Source organism: Paramormyrops kingsleyae, chromosome 14, assembly GCF_048594095.1.
Source record: "Paramormyrops kingsleyae isolate MSU_618 chromosome 14, PKINGS_0.4, whole genome shotgun sequence".
Classification (NCBI taxonomy): domain Eukaryota; kingdom Metazoa; phylum Chordata; class Actinopteri; order Osteoglossiformes; family Mormyridae; genus Paramormyrops; species Paramormyrops kingsleyae.
This window is the reverse complement of record NC_132810.1, coordinates 26848625-26866865: the sequence shown is the minus strand read 5'-3', so window position 1 is coordinate 26866865 and position 18241 is coordinate 26848625. Positions and strand designations below refer to the sequence as shown.

Genomic DNA, 18241 nt, shown 5'->3' with positions numbered 1-18241 from the left:
CATTAAGTTTGACAAAACAAAGAAATCCACAACTAAAATGGTGTTCCTTAAAAGACCTGTACAGAAGGTTGTTACCCTGCTTGAGGCAAACTAAGGTGTTTAATGTATTGTCTCAATTTCCATGTGAAATAGTTAATAACAGGAGATGTTGCAATATGATTCCCACAACATGTTAATAAATATTCCATTTTCACAATAACCCCAACTGGCTGATTGCACACACAATCACACACTACAGGGAATTTTGGGAAGCCATTTAACTTAACGTCATGTCTTTGGATGACATGGGGAGAACATGACTTATATGCCAATAAATACAATATATAAAGGATTTCATATATGTAAAAAAAAGTGAACCCATACAGTACTTCAATAGCTATGAATTATGAATTGGCCTTATAATTATTGTTATTATCATCATCATTACCATCGTCAAACATCCAAAATAAACAACCCTGTTATAATCAAAGTATTTTACTGTCTTGGAAAAGTGCCTGTCAATTAAAACAAAACAGAGTTTTCAGGCTGCACACAACCCCAGTTTTTATGCTTATAATACAATTAGTAAAAGGGGTATAAAGGCGCCACCTTAGCAATTTACCTAAAAAAGATATTTGTCTAATTCAACTTTCAAGCTGTTACCACCAATTTCCAAGTCAATATAGTTGCTAATAAATTGTCTGGTTAGAGAAACATTCTCATACCAATTAACAGCAATTTATGATTCTTTAACACTAGAAAGACTGACTGGGTCAATTGACCCAAATCAAACAAAATCACTGCTATTTCTCATTGAAGTTCTTGCTACAAAAATCTGAAAAAAGTTAGCTTCAGTTAGCTTTCGTTTGACAGCTCATGCATATTTTGGCCAAGCATTTGCCGCAAACAGGACGCTTGCACGTGTCACAGGTAGTGACAGTTTTGTTGCGTTTACAAGCGACCGTGACTTGACAGCTGACTCTTCTCTCAAGTTGCCCTGTCGGTGATGGTGTTATGACTATTATGTTATTGTTATTATGACTTGGTTATCTAATTCATTTGCATGACATTACGTCAATTGATCCAGTCAGTCTTTCTAGGTATATACTGCTGTAAAATACTAATTTCACCAGCAACTTCATTTGTGTTACCATGTTCTGTTCAAGAATGATAAAAAAATAAAAGTCAGATTTTTCAGATTTTTGTAGCAAGAACTTCAATGAGAAATAGCAGTGATTTTGTTTGATTTGGGTCAATTGACCCAGTCAGTCTTTCTAGTGTTAAACACAATTTGATATGACACCATATCAAGGTGGTATTTTGTTCTGGTTTTTGGCAGTTTCTAGTTTTCTGGTTTAGAATTCCATAGCCAGAAAATTAAAACCCCTTAAATGTGGTCAGAATTTAACTAATGGTCATTTAGAAGAAAACACTATAAAAATAACCTCCATCCATCCATCCATCCATCTCCCTTAACTAGTTATCTAGCATAGCATTGCAATGAGCATGGAGCCTATATCCCCGGAGGCAAAGAGCACAAGGCAGGGGGCACCCAAGATGGGATGTCAATCCATTTCAAGGCACACACTAACACAGAATCACATACCAAGGGTGTAGGTTTGGGTATGGATATTGTGGGAGTACCATGTGCGTTTAGGGGGGTTCAGGGCTGATTTGGCTCTTACCGTTGGTGAATCCAAACCCATGCCTTTGTCACATACTATGGTCAATTTAGGGACAATTATCCAACTGGTTATACATATTATTACATACTACATATGGTTATACATATTATTCTCTTTTGAATATCAAAGGACATAGATAAAATATTTTCTCGATTTGGTACTACAGTATATGACTATTTTTATGTATCATGGAGTGCTACAGAATGACAGCACTGTATAGCCTAACCGGTTTGGGTGTTATTATGCCGTCTGCATTAGTACAATCTCTAAATCACTTTTACATACAGGTGACTTTTAGCTAACTGATGTTAAAAATGTAGAATTCTCAGAAATCATCTTTTCACTCAAGTATGACATGCAGACTTTGTCACTCCCTTTTAACTAACACAGTTACAGAGACAAAATATCTCCAGGTAAATGCATAACATTTTGAAGGCATAATAGTTAAGTGTGTGTACATTTGTACAACATACAAAACGTCTATAATATTTCTAAATATTAGTGCATTGCTTAATATTGATACTTTAGACTATTCCCACCAAAAAGTATGCATATGCATAAAATCACATTCCGTGACTGTATATTTGAATTAAAATGAGCTAATTCACTAATAGGCATACAAAGATACAGACATACCTGTTGCTATATCACACGGAGGGAGTCCTGCTGAAATGCAATAAAGAGAAAAATAATTAGAGGTGGCAAAATGAGAGATAACAGCAGAAGAGCATTAAAATCACTGACTAAGGTCATTATGTATACGTAATGTCCTTAGTCACATATAAGTAATTGTTATTCGTTCACAAGATTATAGAAAATCTTTGTACAATAATCCACAGTCAATGTTGTACTTAAGAGCATTTAGGTTACATTATATGGTTTGCTAAGAGGCTGTTATTTGCTTAGTTAGTCGGCATATTAATTTGAAACAACAGCAATTACAATTCAGTTTAGTAACAGTTCAGACAGGACTCGCTGGGTCCATATTAATCATTAGCAATGGATAAATATCTATGCATTTCTGCCAGTAAGAAGATCTGGATATGAATATGCAAGCATGCTATATTTACAAAACAGTGACTCCTTACTCTCTGAGGTTTGGATGATCAGAGTTTTGCTGCTCTGGCTCATTCCACTAGCATTGAAGGCTTTCACACGAGACTTGTAAGTGCTGTTGAAATGCAGCCCATCAACTGTGCATATAGTTTCTTTTCCAACATACACTTCCTGCCAGGAAATACATGGTTTGGCACAAAAGGAAAAATCAGTCAAAGAAAATTGTAAAATGTACTGTACATTTACACAAATGTATTACTTTTTATAACATTTAAAGCTGTCACAATCACTTTTAGCTGTAACAATTACTATATCCTCAGTATCATATTATGTCACTGAGAACTGTGTGAGGGGAGGCCTATTTTAAAATTAGAACCTTATAATGCCAACACATTATATTCTTGTATACATTATGACGCTAACAAACTAACAAACTGGACAACAACAAACCACGTTACTCCTGTCATGCATCATCATTTTTAATATGCATGGATTCCCACCCTAAACTGGCCCCCATTGCCATCATCCAGCTCCAGGATGTAGCCATCCACAGTGACGGTTGACAGGGGCGGCTGCTTCCATGATAGGGTGGCACTGTTGTTATTTGTGCAGCAATCCTCCAGCTGAAGCATTGGTGCTGCTGGCACTGAAATGTGACCTAAGATTAGCTTACACCCATACATGCATAAACACATAATACACTGGAAACCAAGCATTATTAATATGTTAATACAATAGCTGACAATTTATCCAAGTGACGATCGCACACTAGTCTTTACCTTTCATCTCCACAAAATCTAGCTGATGGATGGTCTGAAGCAGTGAACTGCTGTCCAAAGTCAGGTCAAAGTCACTCGTCATCCTTGGGGTCAATGTGCCCTTTCCCCACTGGCTCTCAGTCAAATTAACTCTTCGGATGAGGGCTTCTGAGATCTGTGACAGATTGTAATGTAACATGAGATTTCTTAAAAACCAGCTCTGGCATGGTAATACAGAGCAGAATGCATAATCAACATCCATCTATTACACATAAAAAATAAAAAATGCCAATTAATTCTTTATCTGGATGTCTTTGTATTTTTCACAATAACATCAATAATCTTTTTTGTTTGATTCTTAAATGACTTCCCTGTCTCATGCAGACTCTTACTGAAGGATGCTCACTACTCCTACCTGCAGGAAGCCACTTGGGTCATTCTCTTTGATGACCTCCAAACAGTATTCCATAAGGCCCGTAGTCTGACGCAACTTTACTGTACAGTGAGAGATCTGATCCCGTACAACCTAGAAAAAAGCAAAATACTGTAGATAAACTGAGGCAAAAGTTTGATGTACATTCCAGTGCACACCATAATTTTACTTTCCAGAATCTATCCATCTTCCAGCCACTTGATCCATGCTGATCAGGATCACGGAGGGTGGTATTATTTTTCTTTCTATTGCATTTCAGAAGAACAGGGGGGCCTAACCCATGCAGTTGAGAGCACAAAGCTGGGGTAAACCCTAAATGAGATGCCAATCCATTGCAGAGCACATGCACACACAGTGCACACTGCAGGCAATTTAGAGACACTTTACAGGCACATGTGTTAGGACTTCTGAAGGAAACTCCGATAACTCAGGGAGAACATGAAACTTTTCATACACAGAGAGGAGTTGGAATTAAAATGCACAACCCTGCAATACTCAAAGCGACAGGTATTTTAGGAACTGTAGCGACCTGGATTGATAACTGGTTAACAGATAGGAAGCAGCGAGTAGTTATAAGAGGCACAATGTCACAGTGGGCCTGCGTTCATAGTGGGGTACTGCAGGGTTCAATTTTAGGACCACTATTGTTCCTAATTTACATAAATGATATAGACACCAATATATACAGTAAACTGGTGAAATTTGCAGATGACACCAAGGTGGGTGGTGTAGCAGATACTGAACTAGCGGCTCAGCAGCTACAGTGGGATCTTGATTTAATTAGTGACTGGGCCGATACCTGGCAGATGAAATTTAACATAGACAAATGTAAGGTACTCCATGTAGGGAGCAGAAATATAAAGTACAGGTATTTTATGGGACCTACTGAAATAAAGGTAGCTGATTATGAGAAAGACCTTGGTGCGTATGTTGATGCTTCCATGTCTCATTCTCGCCAGTGCGGGGAAGCAATAAAAAAGGCCAATAGGATGTTGGGGTATATCTCCAGGTGTGTGGAGTTTAAGTCAAGGGAGGTAATGCTAAGATTATACAATTCCTTGGTGAGACCTCACCTAGAATATTGTGTGCAGGTTTGGTCACCATATCTTAAAAAGGACATTGCGGCCTTAGAAAAGGTGCAGCGTAGGGCCACAAGAATGATTCCTGGTCTTAGAGGAATGTCATACGAGGAAAGGTTAGTTGAGCTAAATCTGTTCAGCCTCAAGCAAAGGAGACTGAGGGGGGACATGATCCAGGTCTATAAGATTCTAACAGGTTTGGATGCTGTTCAACCGAATAGTTAAGAACATAAGAACATAAGAACATAAGAACTAGGGATGAGCGAGTACAGCATTATCTGTATCTGTATCCGTATCTGTTAACCATATGAATTATCTGTATCTGTACTCGGAATGGGCGGGGCCTAACCCGGAAGTGGGCGGGGTTTGACCTGGAAGTGGGTCGGGTTGTCTTTAAATGGGTGGGGCTTTAACCGGTATGTTATTTTAAGCATGCAATTGATATGGGTTGATCAGAAATTGTTATATTTATTGCTGATTAGAAAACTATTTACATGACAGCATCAGCATTGAGCTTCAGATCAGTGGTTTTGATCACGATAACAAACGAACTATATACAGAACAAGTTTTGCAACAATGAATACAACACATGCGGTTGCAATTATGAAGTAAAATGTAATGAACAAGAGTTTTCATCTCAACATAACTTTCTTTTTTTAACTTTTAATTTTTTTATGATCAGTGTGATTTCTTTTTTTTTTGGTTCTTTTTTATTTTTTTTATTTCCACACCAGGTATGTGTGAGTGTGTGTGAGTGAGTGAGTGAGTAAGAGAGAGACAGAGAGAGAGAGAAAGAGAGAGGGTTGGGGAGTGTGTGTGTGTGTGTGTGTGTTTGTGTGTGTAGCTTAATTTGTAATATTAATTATACCACAACTACCTTTATTTTTTTTTACTAGTCTATCACAGAACGCAGACACAGTCAGCTACCCAATGAGAATTTTTATTCAATCCGAGCACAGATATTGACTTGTATTACTCGTATGATACTCGTACTCGTCAAAAGTGCGTTATCCGTACCGGATACTCGTTTCAGCTGAGTATCCGGCTCAACTCTAATAAGAACATAAGAAATTTACAAACGAGAGGAGGCCATTCGGCCCATCAAGCTCGTTTGGGGAGAACTTAGCTAATAGCTCAGAGTTGTTAAAATCTTATCTAGCTCTGATTTAAAGGAACCCATGGTTTTAGCTTCCACTACAATAGCAGGAAGACTATTCCATACTCTGACTACACGCTGTGTAAAGAAGTGCTTCCTCTAATTTGTTTTAAAAGTTACTTCAGCATTAGTTCAAATACAAGAACTTGTGGCCATAGGTGGAAATTAGTGGGAGAACATTTCAAACTGGATTTAAGGAAGCACTTCTTTACACAGCGTGTAGTCAGAGTATGGAATAGTCTTCCTGATAACATAGTGCAAGCTGAATCCTTGGGTTCCTTTAAATCAGAGCTAGATAAGATTTTAACAACTCTGAGCTATTAGTTAAGTTCTCCCCAAACGAGCTTGATGGGCCGAATGGCCTCCTCTCGTTTGTAAATTTCTTAAGTTCTTAACACAGTAAGGGAACACAGTACAAATTAAATTTGCTTAATTTTTGTCTTGATGTGTTTTGCATTTTCATAAGTTTTACATTGTGTTAATGTTGACGTGCTCTGGGCTTTTAGGCCCACCATATGTAGGGGCATGTGATTTGACGATATTGTGAACAATTAAAATCCATTACTTGCCTTTACGGAGAGATCATTTGTATCGTAGTACAGTGCAGATTCTGTCAGTTGCAATTATAATATATACTGTATATTATCAAGCGAGCTCGATGGGCGGAATGGCCTCCTCTCGTTTGTATAGTTCTTATTAGAGTTGAGCCGGATACTCGGCTGAAACGAGTATCCGGTACGGATAAAGCACTTTTGACGAGTACGAGTATCATACGAGTAATACAAGTCAATATCTGTGCTCGGATTGAATAAAAATTCTCATTGGGTAGCTGACTGTGTCTGCGTTCTGTGATAGACTAGTCACAGCGCCCCTCCCCTACACACATACAGATTTATTGTGTTGCTGTGTCCCGCTCTGCTCACTCACACACAGAACACTGAGAAGAGAAGAGAACAGCGCTCTCTCTCTCTCTGTCGCTCCCTCAGTCACTCAGGATCGCGGGTTTTTTTCCGTTAACGTTTAGGGTTTCTTCAGCTTCAGGTTTGTTTGTAGAATGCGACTCGCGTCTCTGCCTGTCGGAGTTTTTTTTTTCTTTTTTAAACCGTCAGCTGGCTCTAGCCAGTTTTTTTTTACTTCACGCACTGAGTGTCTGACACTTTCTTGCTGTATTTTATAAAAAAAAATAAAGGTAGTTGTGGTATAATTAATATTACAAATTAAGCTACACACACAAACACACACACACACACACACTCCCCCCCCCCTCTCTCTTTCTCTCTCTCTCTGTCTCTCTCTTACTCACTCACTCACTCACTCACACACACTCACACATACCTGGTGTGGAAATAAAAAAGAACCAAAAAAAAAGAAATCACACTGATCATAAAAAAATTAAAAGTTAAAAAAAGAAAGTTATGTTGAGATGAAAACTCTTGTTCATTACATTTTACTTCATAATTGCAACCGCATGTGTTGTATTCATTGTTGCAAAACTTGTTCTGTATATAGTTCGTTTGTTATCGTGATCAAAACCACTGATCTGAAGCTCAATGCTGATGCTGTCATGTAAATAGTTTTCTAATCAGCAATAAATATAACAATTTCTGATCAACCCATATCAATTGCATGCTTAAAATAACTAACGGTTAAAGCCCCACCCATTTAAAGACAACCCGACCCACTTCCAGGTCAAACCCCGCCCACTTCCAGGTTAGGCCCCGCCCTTTCCGAGTACAGATACAGATAATTCATATGGTTAACAGATACGGATACAGATACAGATAATGCTGTACTCGCTCATCCCTAGTTCTTATGTTCTTAATATACTAAGTCAATACTGTCGGTAGGGCGGTAATGCTGTGAGATCTCGCGAGAGCTGTGCGTAATCCAACATGGCAGCTGTTACAATATGTTATGTATGGTCAGCAGGATGTAAGGATGTGACAGACCATATATGGTTAAATTGTAATTTGAGTGCGTGACATCATAGAGATGCGCGAGCATGTGAAGTAAAAGAAAAGTACAGCAAACCTGCGTTTCTTGAGATTTCTTGTTTAGGGGGAATAGTTGATTACCAGAGTGAACTAAGCTTAAAACATGGTGGCAGCGGTAAATTACCAATAAGAAAAGTGAAAGACTGAGGTAAAGGCTACAGAAAAAAAAAAGCAATTATTATAAGAGAGACGAATGCCGATCATGGAGGGTGCTTTCGGATTGAAGCCTCCAGCGAATTTTGACTGGAATGCAACGAACATACCAAAAGCTTGGAAAGCATGGGAAGAGGAGTTTTCCCTGTACAATGATTTATCACTCACAGATGCGGATGACAAGACGAAGGGAAAAGTATTCCAATATTTAATCGGAGAAACCAGGAGAGAACTGAGTAAGACGCTAGGCGCTGCCCGCCCGGCTGGCGGTGAATTGACGTTGGAATGGCTGTTAACCGCGTTCAGAAACCACTGCAATCCGGCGCCGAACGAAACAGTAGAAAGGTACAAATTTTTCTCCAGAAATCAGAACTCAGGTGAAATGACTGATAAGTATATTACTGATTTGAAAGTGCTGGCAGACATGTGCAATTTTGGATCGGCTAAAGATTCTCTGATTAGAGACCGAATTGTATGTGGCATACTGAACTCACAAGTGAGAGAACGTCTATTAAGAGAGTCAGACCTGACGCTTGAGAAATGCGTAAGGATTTGTAGAGCATCAGAACTGTCAAAGGAGAATGTTATGACCATCGAGGGACAGAAAGCTGAAGAAGTGCACACAGTACAGAGAATCAAACACGGTCAGAGTGCCAAACAATCTCCTACACCTAAGTGTAAATTCTGTGGAAAACAGCATGAGTGGAAAAAACTGAGTTGCCCAGCTTATGGAAAGCAATGCAGAAAATGTGGCAAGCTGAACCATTTTGCTGCCACATGCAAAACAAAAGAGATTAAAGGAAAACGAATACACAGTGTAGCAGAAATAGAAGAGGAACAGTTTCAGGAAATCCTAAGCCTTAGTTCGCAAATGAGGGAGGACAAACAGGAAAAACAACTGTTTGCAACCATGTTGATAGGAGAAAGACCAGTAAAATTTCAACTAGACTGCGGAGCCAGTTGCAACGTAATCCCCATTCAGCAGTTAAACCCTGACACAGTGATGGAAAAGACCGAACAGATTCTGGTCATGTATAATAAGAGCACCCTGAAACCAGTAGGAAAATGCAGAATAAAAATAAGAAACCCGAGAAACAGAAAACAGTACCGACTGGAGTTTATAGTAGTGGAGGAAACCTCGTCAGTGCCTCTGCTGGGAAACAAGGCAGTGCATGCAATGGATCTGGTAAGAATACAGCATGAAAATATTATGGCAATTGATGATATTGTTACCACAGAAAGACGCAGAGAAAAGGAACCATGGGACAAGAGCGACATGCACAGGGAATATGCTGATGTATTTGAAGGAGATGGATGCCTGGAAGGGGAATAAAACCTAGAGGTGGATCCTGCAGTGAAATCGGTGAGGCTTCCAAAGCGAAGAGTTCCTGTGGCACTAATGAGACATCTAAAATATGAGCTGGGAAGCCTTGTAGAGAGAGGCATTATTGCTCAGGTGGAAAAGAGCACGGATTGGATTAGCAGCATGGTGGTGGTGAAGAAACCATCTGGAAAACTCAGAATTTGTATTGACCCAAGACCATTAAACAAAGCTCTGAGACGTCAACATTTTCCCTTGCCCACCATAGATGATGTTCTTCCAAATCTGACCAAAGCGAGAGTCTTTACAGTGTGTGACATGAAGGACGGGTTCTGGCACATAAGGCTTTCAGAAGAGTCAAGCTACTTCACTACCTTCACAACGCCATGTGGCAGGTATAGATGGATTAGAATGCCCATGGAAATCAGCCCGGCTCCAGAAGTGTTCCAGCACAGGTTGACTCAGGCATTGGAGGGGCTTCCAGGAATTCGGATAATAGCAGATGACATCCTTGACTGTGGGAAAGGCGACAATGATGGGGCAGCTGAGAAAGACCATGACACAAAACTAAGACAACTCCTGGACCTTTGTAGAGACAGAAACATCAAACTAAACTTCAACAAACTCAAGCTAAGACAGAAAGAGGTGCCATACATTGGACACAGACTGACTTCCGAAGGACTAAAGATTGACCCAGAGAAGGTTAGAGCCATATTGGAGATGCCCAGGCCATCAGATGTGAAGGGACTCCAGAGATTATTAGGTATGGTGAACTATTTGTCCAAATTTTGTGCACACTTATCAGACAGCTGTGACACATTGAGACAACTGACACGCAAAGATGTGATTTGGGAGTGGACTGATGTACAGGAAAACGCATTCAACAAACTGAAACAAATGATTGCCTCAGCACCTGTCTTGAAGTACTACAATCCAGAAGATGACCTGGTTCTTCAATGTGACTCCTCTGAGACAGGCCTGGGCGCAGCACTTTTGCAGGCAGGACAACCAGTCGCTTATAGCAGCAGAGCCCTTACAGCCACAGAAAAAGGATATGCACAAATAGAAAAAGAATGCCTGGCAATTCTTTTTGGAATGGAGAAATTTCATCAGTACACCTATGGCAGGAAAGTAGAAGTACATACTGACCACAGACCCCTAGAAACCATCGTAAGAAAGCAATTGCTTAATGCACCCAAGAGATTACAACGATATGACATTAATGTTGTCTATGTGCCAGGTCGACTGATGCACCTAGCAGATACTCTCAGTAGAGCGTACCTACCAGAGTGTGCTGCAGAAGGATCAGTAGAGTCAGAAATTGAGACAATCAACATGTTGCAGTACCTGCCCATATCAGAGGGGATTCAACAAAAGATACGGAGAGAAACTGCTAAGGATGAGATGTTGCAGCAAGTGATAGCTCAGGGATGGCCAGAGGAGAAAACTCAGCTGAAAGAATAGGTAAGACAATTCTTTTCTATAAGAGAAGAGCTCAGTGAGCAAGATTGAGTGCTTTTTAGAGGAGAGAGAGTTCTAATACCAGCGAAGCTGAGAACAGAGATTATAGAGAGAATACATGCATCACATCTAGGCATGGAAAGCTGCTTACGAAGAGCAAGAGACTGTGTATACTGGCCAGGGATGAGTGCTGCTGTTAGACAATACATAGGGAAGTGTGCCGTTTGCAGAACTGTGGATGTGCGACAACAGAAAGAGACAATGTGCGCACATGACATTCCGACAAGGCCTTGGGCAAAAGTCGGGACAGATTTATTCTTATTCAACAACAGAGCATATCTCATCACAGTTGACTACTTCTCCAACTTCTGGGAAATTGATTATCTCCCTGATACCAGCTCAAGCACAGTGATACACAAGCTCAAGGCCCATTTTGCATGACACGGGATCCCAGACACAGTAATCTCTGATAACTGGCCACAGTACAGCTCTCAGGAATTCAAACAGTTTAGCATAGCTTGGGAATTCGGGCATGTGACGTAGCCTGCTGTGAGGGGGTTTTTGTGGTTTTTCGACCTCCCAAGAGCAACTTGTTTTTAGTGCATACTTGGTTCAGGCAGAAGTTCTTCTGGTAAGTAGTAGTAAATTTATCAGGTTTAAAATTTTAAATAAAATAATAATTAAGTTCCGTTTTAACACAAGTAATAACTTATTTTAGTGTACTCCGCACGTTACTGCATTTATTGTTACGCAAATTAATCTTTATAGTTAAATACACTATATAAATTTACTGGGCTGGGAGTTCGGGGTCATAGTGAGTTAGTTAATTATGGGGCCGGCTCAGTGTTGCGTTTGCAAGATGTTTGCCCTTCTGGACGTTAGTGTCCAGTCGGACTTCATCTGCGAGCGATGTAAGCTAGTGGACTCACTCATGGTCAAGGTTCGCGACCTTGAGGAGCAACTGGCTCGCATCCAATGCAACAGTGAGTTAGATGAGCTAGTTGATACGCCGTTTAGGGAGATGGTGTGTACGCCACTAAAGGGGGGGAGGGAGAATGAAGAGCAGAGAGGTCGAGAGAGCTGGGTGACCGTAGGTCGTAGACGCAGGAAAAGGCGTACACACGTTACAGAGGCGGCATCACCTGAGGTGTCTGTGTCTAACAGGTTTCAGGTGCTTCCAGCTTTAGAGCCGGAAGGGACTGGGGAAGCAGGTGGGCCCTTGGGCACTGAGGAGCCCCCTCCCCCCAGAAAGAGGGAGGTTGTGGTAGTGGGGGATTCAATTATTAGGGGAGTAGACAGTTATGTGTGCACGCGTGATAGAGGGTCCCGTACGGTGTCTTGCCTGCCTGGTGCCCAGGTAGGAGACCTTCCAGATCGTGTGGACAAGCTTTTGGCCCCAGCTGGGGTGGATCCAGTTGTCGTGGTGCATGTTGGCACCAACGACATAGGCAAGGGTAGAAGGGCTGTTCTGCAGGATAAATTTATAGAAGTCGCCAATAAGCTTAGAAGCAGAACGTCCATGGTGGTATTTTCTGAAATACTCCCCGTGCCACGCGCAAGTAAGGCTAAGTTAGCTGAGATAAGGAGATTAAATGCGTGGCTAAAAGGATGGTGTAGGAAAGAGGGGTTTAGGTTTATGGGGCACTGGAGGACCTTCTGGAACAGGTGGGACCTGTTCAAGCCGGTTGGGTTGCATCTGAACCAGAGGGGAACCAGTGTACTGGGAAGGCGTATTTGTAGAGTAGTTGAGTAATGTTTAAACTAGGGACTGGGGGGGCAGGGAGGTTAGTTAAGTATGTAACTGGGGGGAAACGGAAAGCCCAAAAAAATCATATAAGTAGGCACTGTAATAGGCCTACCCTTTGTTGTCTGTATTTAAACGCCAGGAGTATTAGGAATAAAATTCATGATTTAGAGGCTCTTATCTCATCGGACTCTTATGATATTATAGCAATAACTGAAACGTGGTTGAGTGATAAGGATGGACAAGAATATAATATGGATGGTTACACATTGTTCCGTAAAGACCGTATACGTAAGAAGGGAGGTGGTGTTGCAGTATATGTAAAGGAAAACTTGCAGGCAAGGGAGCTTACTGATATAAGTAAAAGTACGGACGCTATATGGGTAAAATTAGATGCTACAAACTCAAATAGCCTAATTGTCGGTGTTTGTTACAGAGCACCCAATGTAGCTGCTGAGGAAAGCAGATTGTTATACAGTGATATTAGGATTATGAGCAATAAAAATGATGTGGTAGTTATGGGTGATTTTAATCTACCGGGGATGCAGTGGGACATTGTTGCTGGCTCTTCTGAAAACGAACTTGAGATGGTGGAATTAGTACAGGATTGTTTTTTTACTCAGTTTGTTAACACCCCTACCAGGGGAGATGCCATTCTTGATCTTGTTTTGTCTAATAACCAGGACAGGATTGGTAAATTAGATGTTTTAGAACCACTTGACAGTAGCGATCATAACATGGTTAAATTTGAGGTTAAGTTTAGTGCCCGAAGAGCAAAGTCCAAATCGAAAATATATAATGTTAGGAAGGCTAACTTCAATTGTATGAGATTAAAACTAGAAACTGTGAACTGGATGGAGTTAAATAACAAAACTGTTGAAGAGGCATGGGAATTTTTTAAAAGCACATTATTGCAAGTACAAGAGGACTTCATACCTGTTTCTAGCAAGAATAAATCTAGGAAATTGCAACCTAGGTGGTTTAATAGGGACATAAAGTATAAAGTAAGGAGGAGGAAAAGGGCTTTGTTCCAGAGATGGAAAATAACTGATGATGACATAATAAAGCAAGAGTATCTAAATCTACAGGCTGAATTAAAAAATGACATTAGACGAGCTAAAAGGAATGTCGAAAGGAAGATCGCATTGGAGGCTAAGGATGACGTTAAAAGTTTCTTCCAGTATTTTAACTCTAAAAGAGCTCTAAAAGATGAAATAACTAATCTGCAGGATAGTAAGGGTCTTATAATTGAAAACGACATTGACATAGTAAATGAGTTCAATGATAGTTTTGCACGGGTATTCACTGTCGAGGACACTAGTAACTTACCAGTTCTTATTACTAATCCAACATCGTCTATAACTAATATATATATAACTGAAGCTGATGTTTTGCAAAGCCTAGCTAAGCTCAAAATAAATAAATCACAGGGCCCTGATGGCATCTTACCTATAGTGCTAAAAGAGATGAGGGATATTATTTGCCGACCCTTAACATTACTGTTTCAAAAATCCTTATCTGAAGGTGTGGTACCTTCTGATTGGAAGCATGCCAACATAACGCCCATTTTCAAAAAAGGGGATAGAAGTAATTTGTCAAACTATAGGCCAATCAGTCTAACTTGTATAACTGGTAAAGTTATGGAGGCTATAATCAAAGAGAAAATGGTAGATTACCTGGACTCAAATAACATTTTGAGGGATAGCCAGCATGGATTTAGGAGAGGTAGATCCTGTTTAACAAATCTGTTGGAGTTCTTTGAGGAAGCTACTCAGGAAGTTGATGATAAGAAGGCCTATGATGTCATCTATTTAGATTTCCAAAAGGCTTTTGATGTTGTTCCCCACAAGAGGCTCTCACTTAAACTCAAAGCGACAGGTATTTTAGGAACTGTAGCGACTTGGATTGATAACTGGTTAACGGATAGGAAGCAGCGAGTAGTTATAAGAGGCTCGATGTCACAGTGGGCCTGCGTTCATAGTGGGGTACCGCAGGGTTCAATTTTAGGACCACTTTTGTTCCTAATTTACATAAATGATATAGACACCAATATATACAGTAAACTGGTGAAATTTGCAGATGACACCAAGGTGGGTGGTGTAGCAGATACTGAACTAGCGGCTCAGCAGCTACAGCGGGATCTTAATTTAATTAGTGACTGGGCTGACACCTGGCAGATGAAATTTAACATAGACAAATGTAAGGTACTCTATGTAGGGAGCAGAAATATAAAGTACAGGTATTTTATGGGACCTACTGAAATAAAGGTAGCTGATTATGAGAAAGACCTTGGTGTGTATGTTGATGCTTCCATGTCTCATTCTCGCCAGTGCGGGGAAGCAATAAAAAAGGCCAATAGGATGTTGGGGTATATCTCCAGGTGTGTGGAGTTTAAGTCAAGGGAGGTAATGCTAAGATTATACAATTCCTTGGTGAGACCTCACCTAGAATATTGTGTACAGGTTTGGTCACCATATCTTAAAAAGGACATAGCGGCCTTAGAAAAGGTGCAGCGTAGGGCCACAAGAATGATTCCTGGTCTTAGAGGAATGTCATACGAGGAAAGGTTATTTGAGCTAAATCTGTTCAGCCTCAAGCAAAGGAGACTGAGGGGGGACATGATCCAGGTCTATAAGATTCTAACAGGTTTGGATGCTGTTCAACCGAATAGTTACTTCAGCATTAGTTCAAATACAAGAACTCGTGGCCATAGGTGGAAATTAGTGGGAGAACATTTCAAACTGGATTTAAGGAAGCACTTCTTTACACAGCGTGTAGTCAGAGTATGGAATAGTCTTCCTGATAACGTAGTGCAAGCTGAATCCTTGGGTTCCTTTAAATCAGAGCTAGATAAGATTTTAACAACTCTGAGCTATTAGTTAAGTTCTCCCCAAGCGAGCTCGATGGGCCGAATGGCCTCCTCTCGTTTGTATAGTTCTTATGTTCTTATGTCATCTCCAGCATATCCGCAAAGCAACGGCAAAGCCGAGTCTGCAGTTAAGACGGCCAAACAGCTCATGGAAAAAGCTAAGAGAGCAAAAGCTGATCCATACCTGGCTATACTAGAGCACAGGAACACTCCATCTCAGGGATTCAATGCCTGTCCTGCCTAAAGACTCATGAGCAGAAGAACCAAAACATTACTGCCGACACGGGACAACCTCCTGCAGCCAGGTGTTGTAAACACAGAGCACGCTGTAAAAGTCAACCAACGCAAACAAGCCTACTACTACAACAGAGGGGCGAAAGATCTTAGACCTGTGCAGGAGGGCGAACAAGTAAGAGTTCAGCTGGACACGAAACGTGGAGCACACTGGACACCGGCAAGAGTGGAAAGAATGACCAATAACCGATCATACACTGTCAAGCTGGACAATGGAAGTGTTGTACGGAGAAATCGGAAACATCTCAGGACTGTGCCTGGAGGACCACAGACAGCAGACACACGGAACACAACTGTCAAGCTGGATCAGACTAATCATCCAGATGAGGGACATTCAAAGACAGTACCAGTCACGCATAACACGCACACACCATTCAGACAACAGCAACAGCGTTGTGATAACTAGGAGTGGCAGAATTGTTAAGAGACCAACACACTTGAGAGATTTTGTTTAAATATGTTTCATTGTTCTTAAGACACTGAAGTGCAATTTTGCGTATACAGTGTTATGTTGTTGTGCACAAGTTGTAATGTTATATTGTTTCTTGCATACACTGCACATACTACAGTGTATAAATTGAAAGAAAGAAAAAAAAAAAGGAAAGATGTTACAATATGTTATGTATGGTCAGCAGGATGTAAGGATGTGACAGACCATATATGGTTAAATTGTAATTTGAGTGCGTGACATCATAGAGATGCGCGAGCACGTGAAGTAAAAGAAAAGTACAGCAAACCTGCGTTTCTTGAGATTTCTTGTTTAGGGGGAATAGTTGATTACCAGAGTGAACTAAGCTTAAAACAGCAGCATCCTACTAAAAAAACAAACAAAACTTACTTTGATAGCCAACTTAACCAAGCCAAAATATTAATAATAGTATTTATAGTACTTTATCGGATAGATAAATTCACTCATTACATCCTGGATGAAGAAACCTTGGAAGATTTACAGGATTACGTGGACGAGTGTTACGAACGACTCATCATGAGAACCAAGCGACTCCGTCCACGAAGAGAACCCGTTCAGACTGTACTTCAAACAGCCCCTCAAGCAGCCCTTCATCGCCGGATAAGGAATACGGAGATATCCTAGATTCCATTAATAACAAACTTTCCAGTTTTGACGCCCGACTGGCACTTGTAGAAATCCTACACAAGGAATTTCAAGCATTACGGGAATCTCTGGAGTACAGTCAACAACAGGTTGAATTGCTAGCATCTGAAAACAAGATTCTCAGAGACTCTGTAACATCCCTCACGGAAGGTATGGCGAAATTCTCCACAGAAAATAAGCGCATGAAAGAGTCCCTGCTTGATATTCAAGCAAGAAGTATGCGGGACAATTTAGTGTTCGCCAGAATTCCGGAGCGCGCAGAGGAAGACGCAGAAGCTACCATCAGAAACTTCATGCAACAAGAACTTAAACTTCCTCGGGACACCGTCAACAACATCACGTTTCATCGGGTCCACCGCTTAGGAGGGGTGAGGAAAGAAGCTAAGCGTCCAAGACCTATCGTGGCCAAGTTTGAACATTTCAAACAAAAGGAGCTGGTGAAAAGCCGAGGCAGGGAGCTCAGAGGAACGGACTTCAGCGTCAACGACCAATTTCCCAAAGAAATCCTGGATCGTCGCAGAATCCTGTTCCAGCTCAGGAAAAAATTCATTGCGGAGGGAGCCCGAGCTGTCATCGCAGTAGACAGACTGTATATTAATGGACAACTATTTCGCAACCAGAACACCACTGCTTGGCTCTACTGAAACCACTTCCGACTAAGGTAACACGCATTTAACAAACTAAAAGTTTGGCAGTTAATACAGGTTTTTAGCGCACGCCGCACACTAGACGGCTTTTAACATTACGCTGTGTCACTTGGAACGTGCGTGGTATTGGCTCATGTGCTAAGAGACATAAAATCTTAGAATATCTAACAACATTACAGGCAGACATTGTCCTACTGCAGGAAACTCACTTAGCCAAAACAGGACAGTGTACATTAAATTCACCAGAATTTCCACACATATATTTAGCTAGTTATAATTCAAAGCAAAGAGGTGTAGCAACTTTAATCAACAAAAGAATATATTTCAACTGTAAAGACACTATCGCAGACCCAGAAGGTAGATTCATAATTATTAAAATTTCAGCATATAACAAAGAGATATGTATTGCCAATATATACGGTCCAAATAGTGATGACTCCTCCTTCTTCCACCACCTTTTTGCTGCAATATCATCACACTCACAGAATTTATACTGG

General features: G+C 40.7%; 1 protein-coding gene across 4 annotated transcripts in view; it reads right to left on the bottom strand.

The window, feature by feature from the left end:
- Positions 1 to 1313: 1313 nt before the first annotated feature.
- LOC111849056 (E3 ubiquitin-protein ligase TRIM9-like) overlaps positions 1314 to 18241 on the bottom strand; it is a 104904-nt gene continuing 87976 nt past the window's right edge. For 3 of the 4 annotated variants that reach the window (XM_072698901.1, XM_072698903.1, XM_072698904.1), the window contains 5 exons: positions 3894 to 4004; positions 3500 to 3653; positions 3221 to 3366; positions 2753 to 2891; positions 1314 to 2330 (listed from right to left, as the gene is read on the bottom strand). In XM_072698901.1, coding sequence (XP_072555002.1) covers positions 2272 to 2330; positions 2753 to 2891; positions 3221 to 3366; positions 3500 to 3653; positions 3894 to 4004 — 609 coding nt within the window. In that variant the 3' untranslated portion in view covers positions 1314 to 2271. The remainder of the gene's footprint in view (positions 2331 to 2752; positions 2892 to 3220; positions 3367 to 3499; positions 3654 to 3893; positions 4005 to 18241) is intronic. The other variant, XM_072698902.1, reaches the window with a different exon arrangement.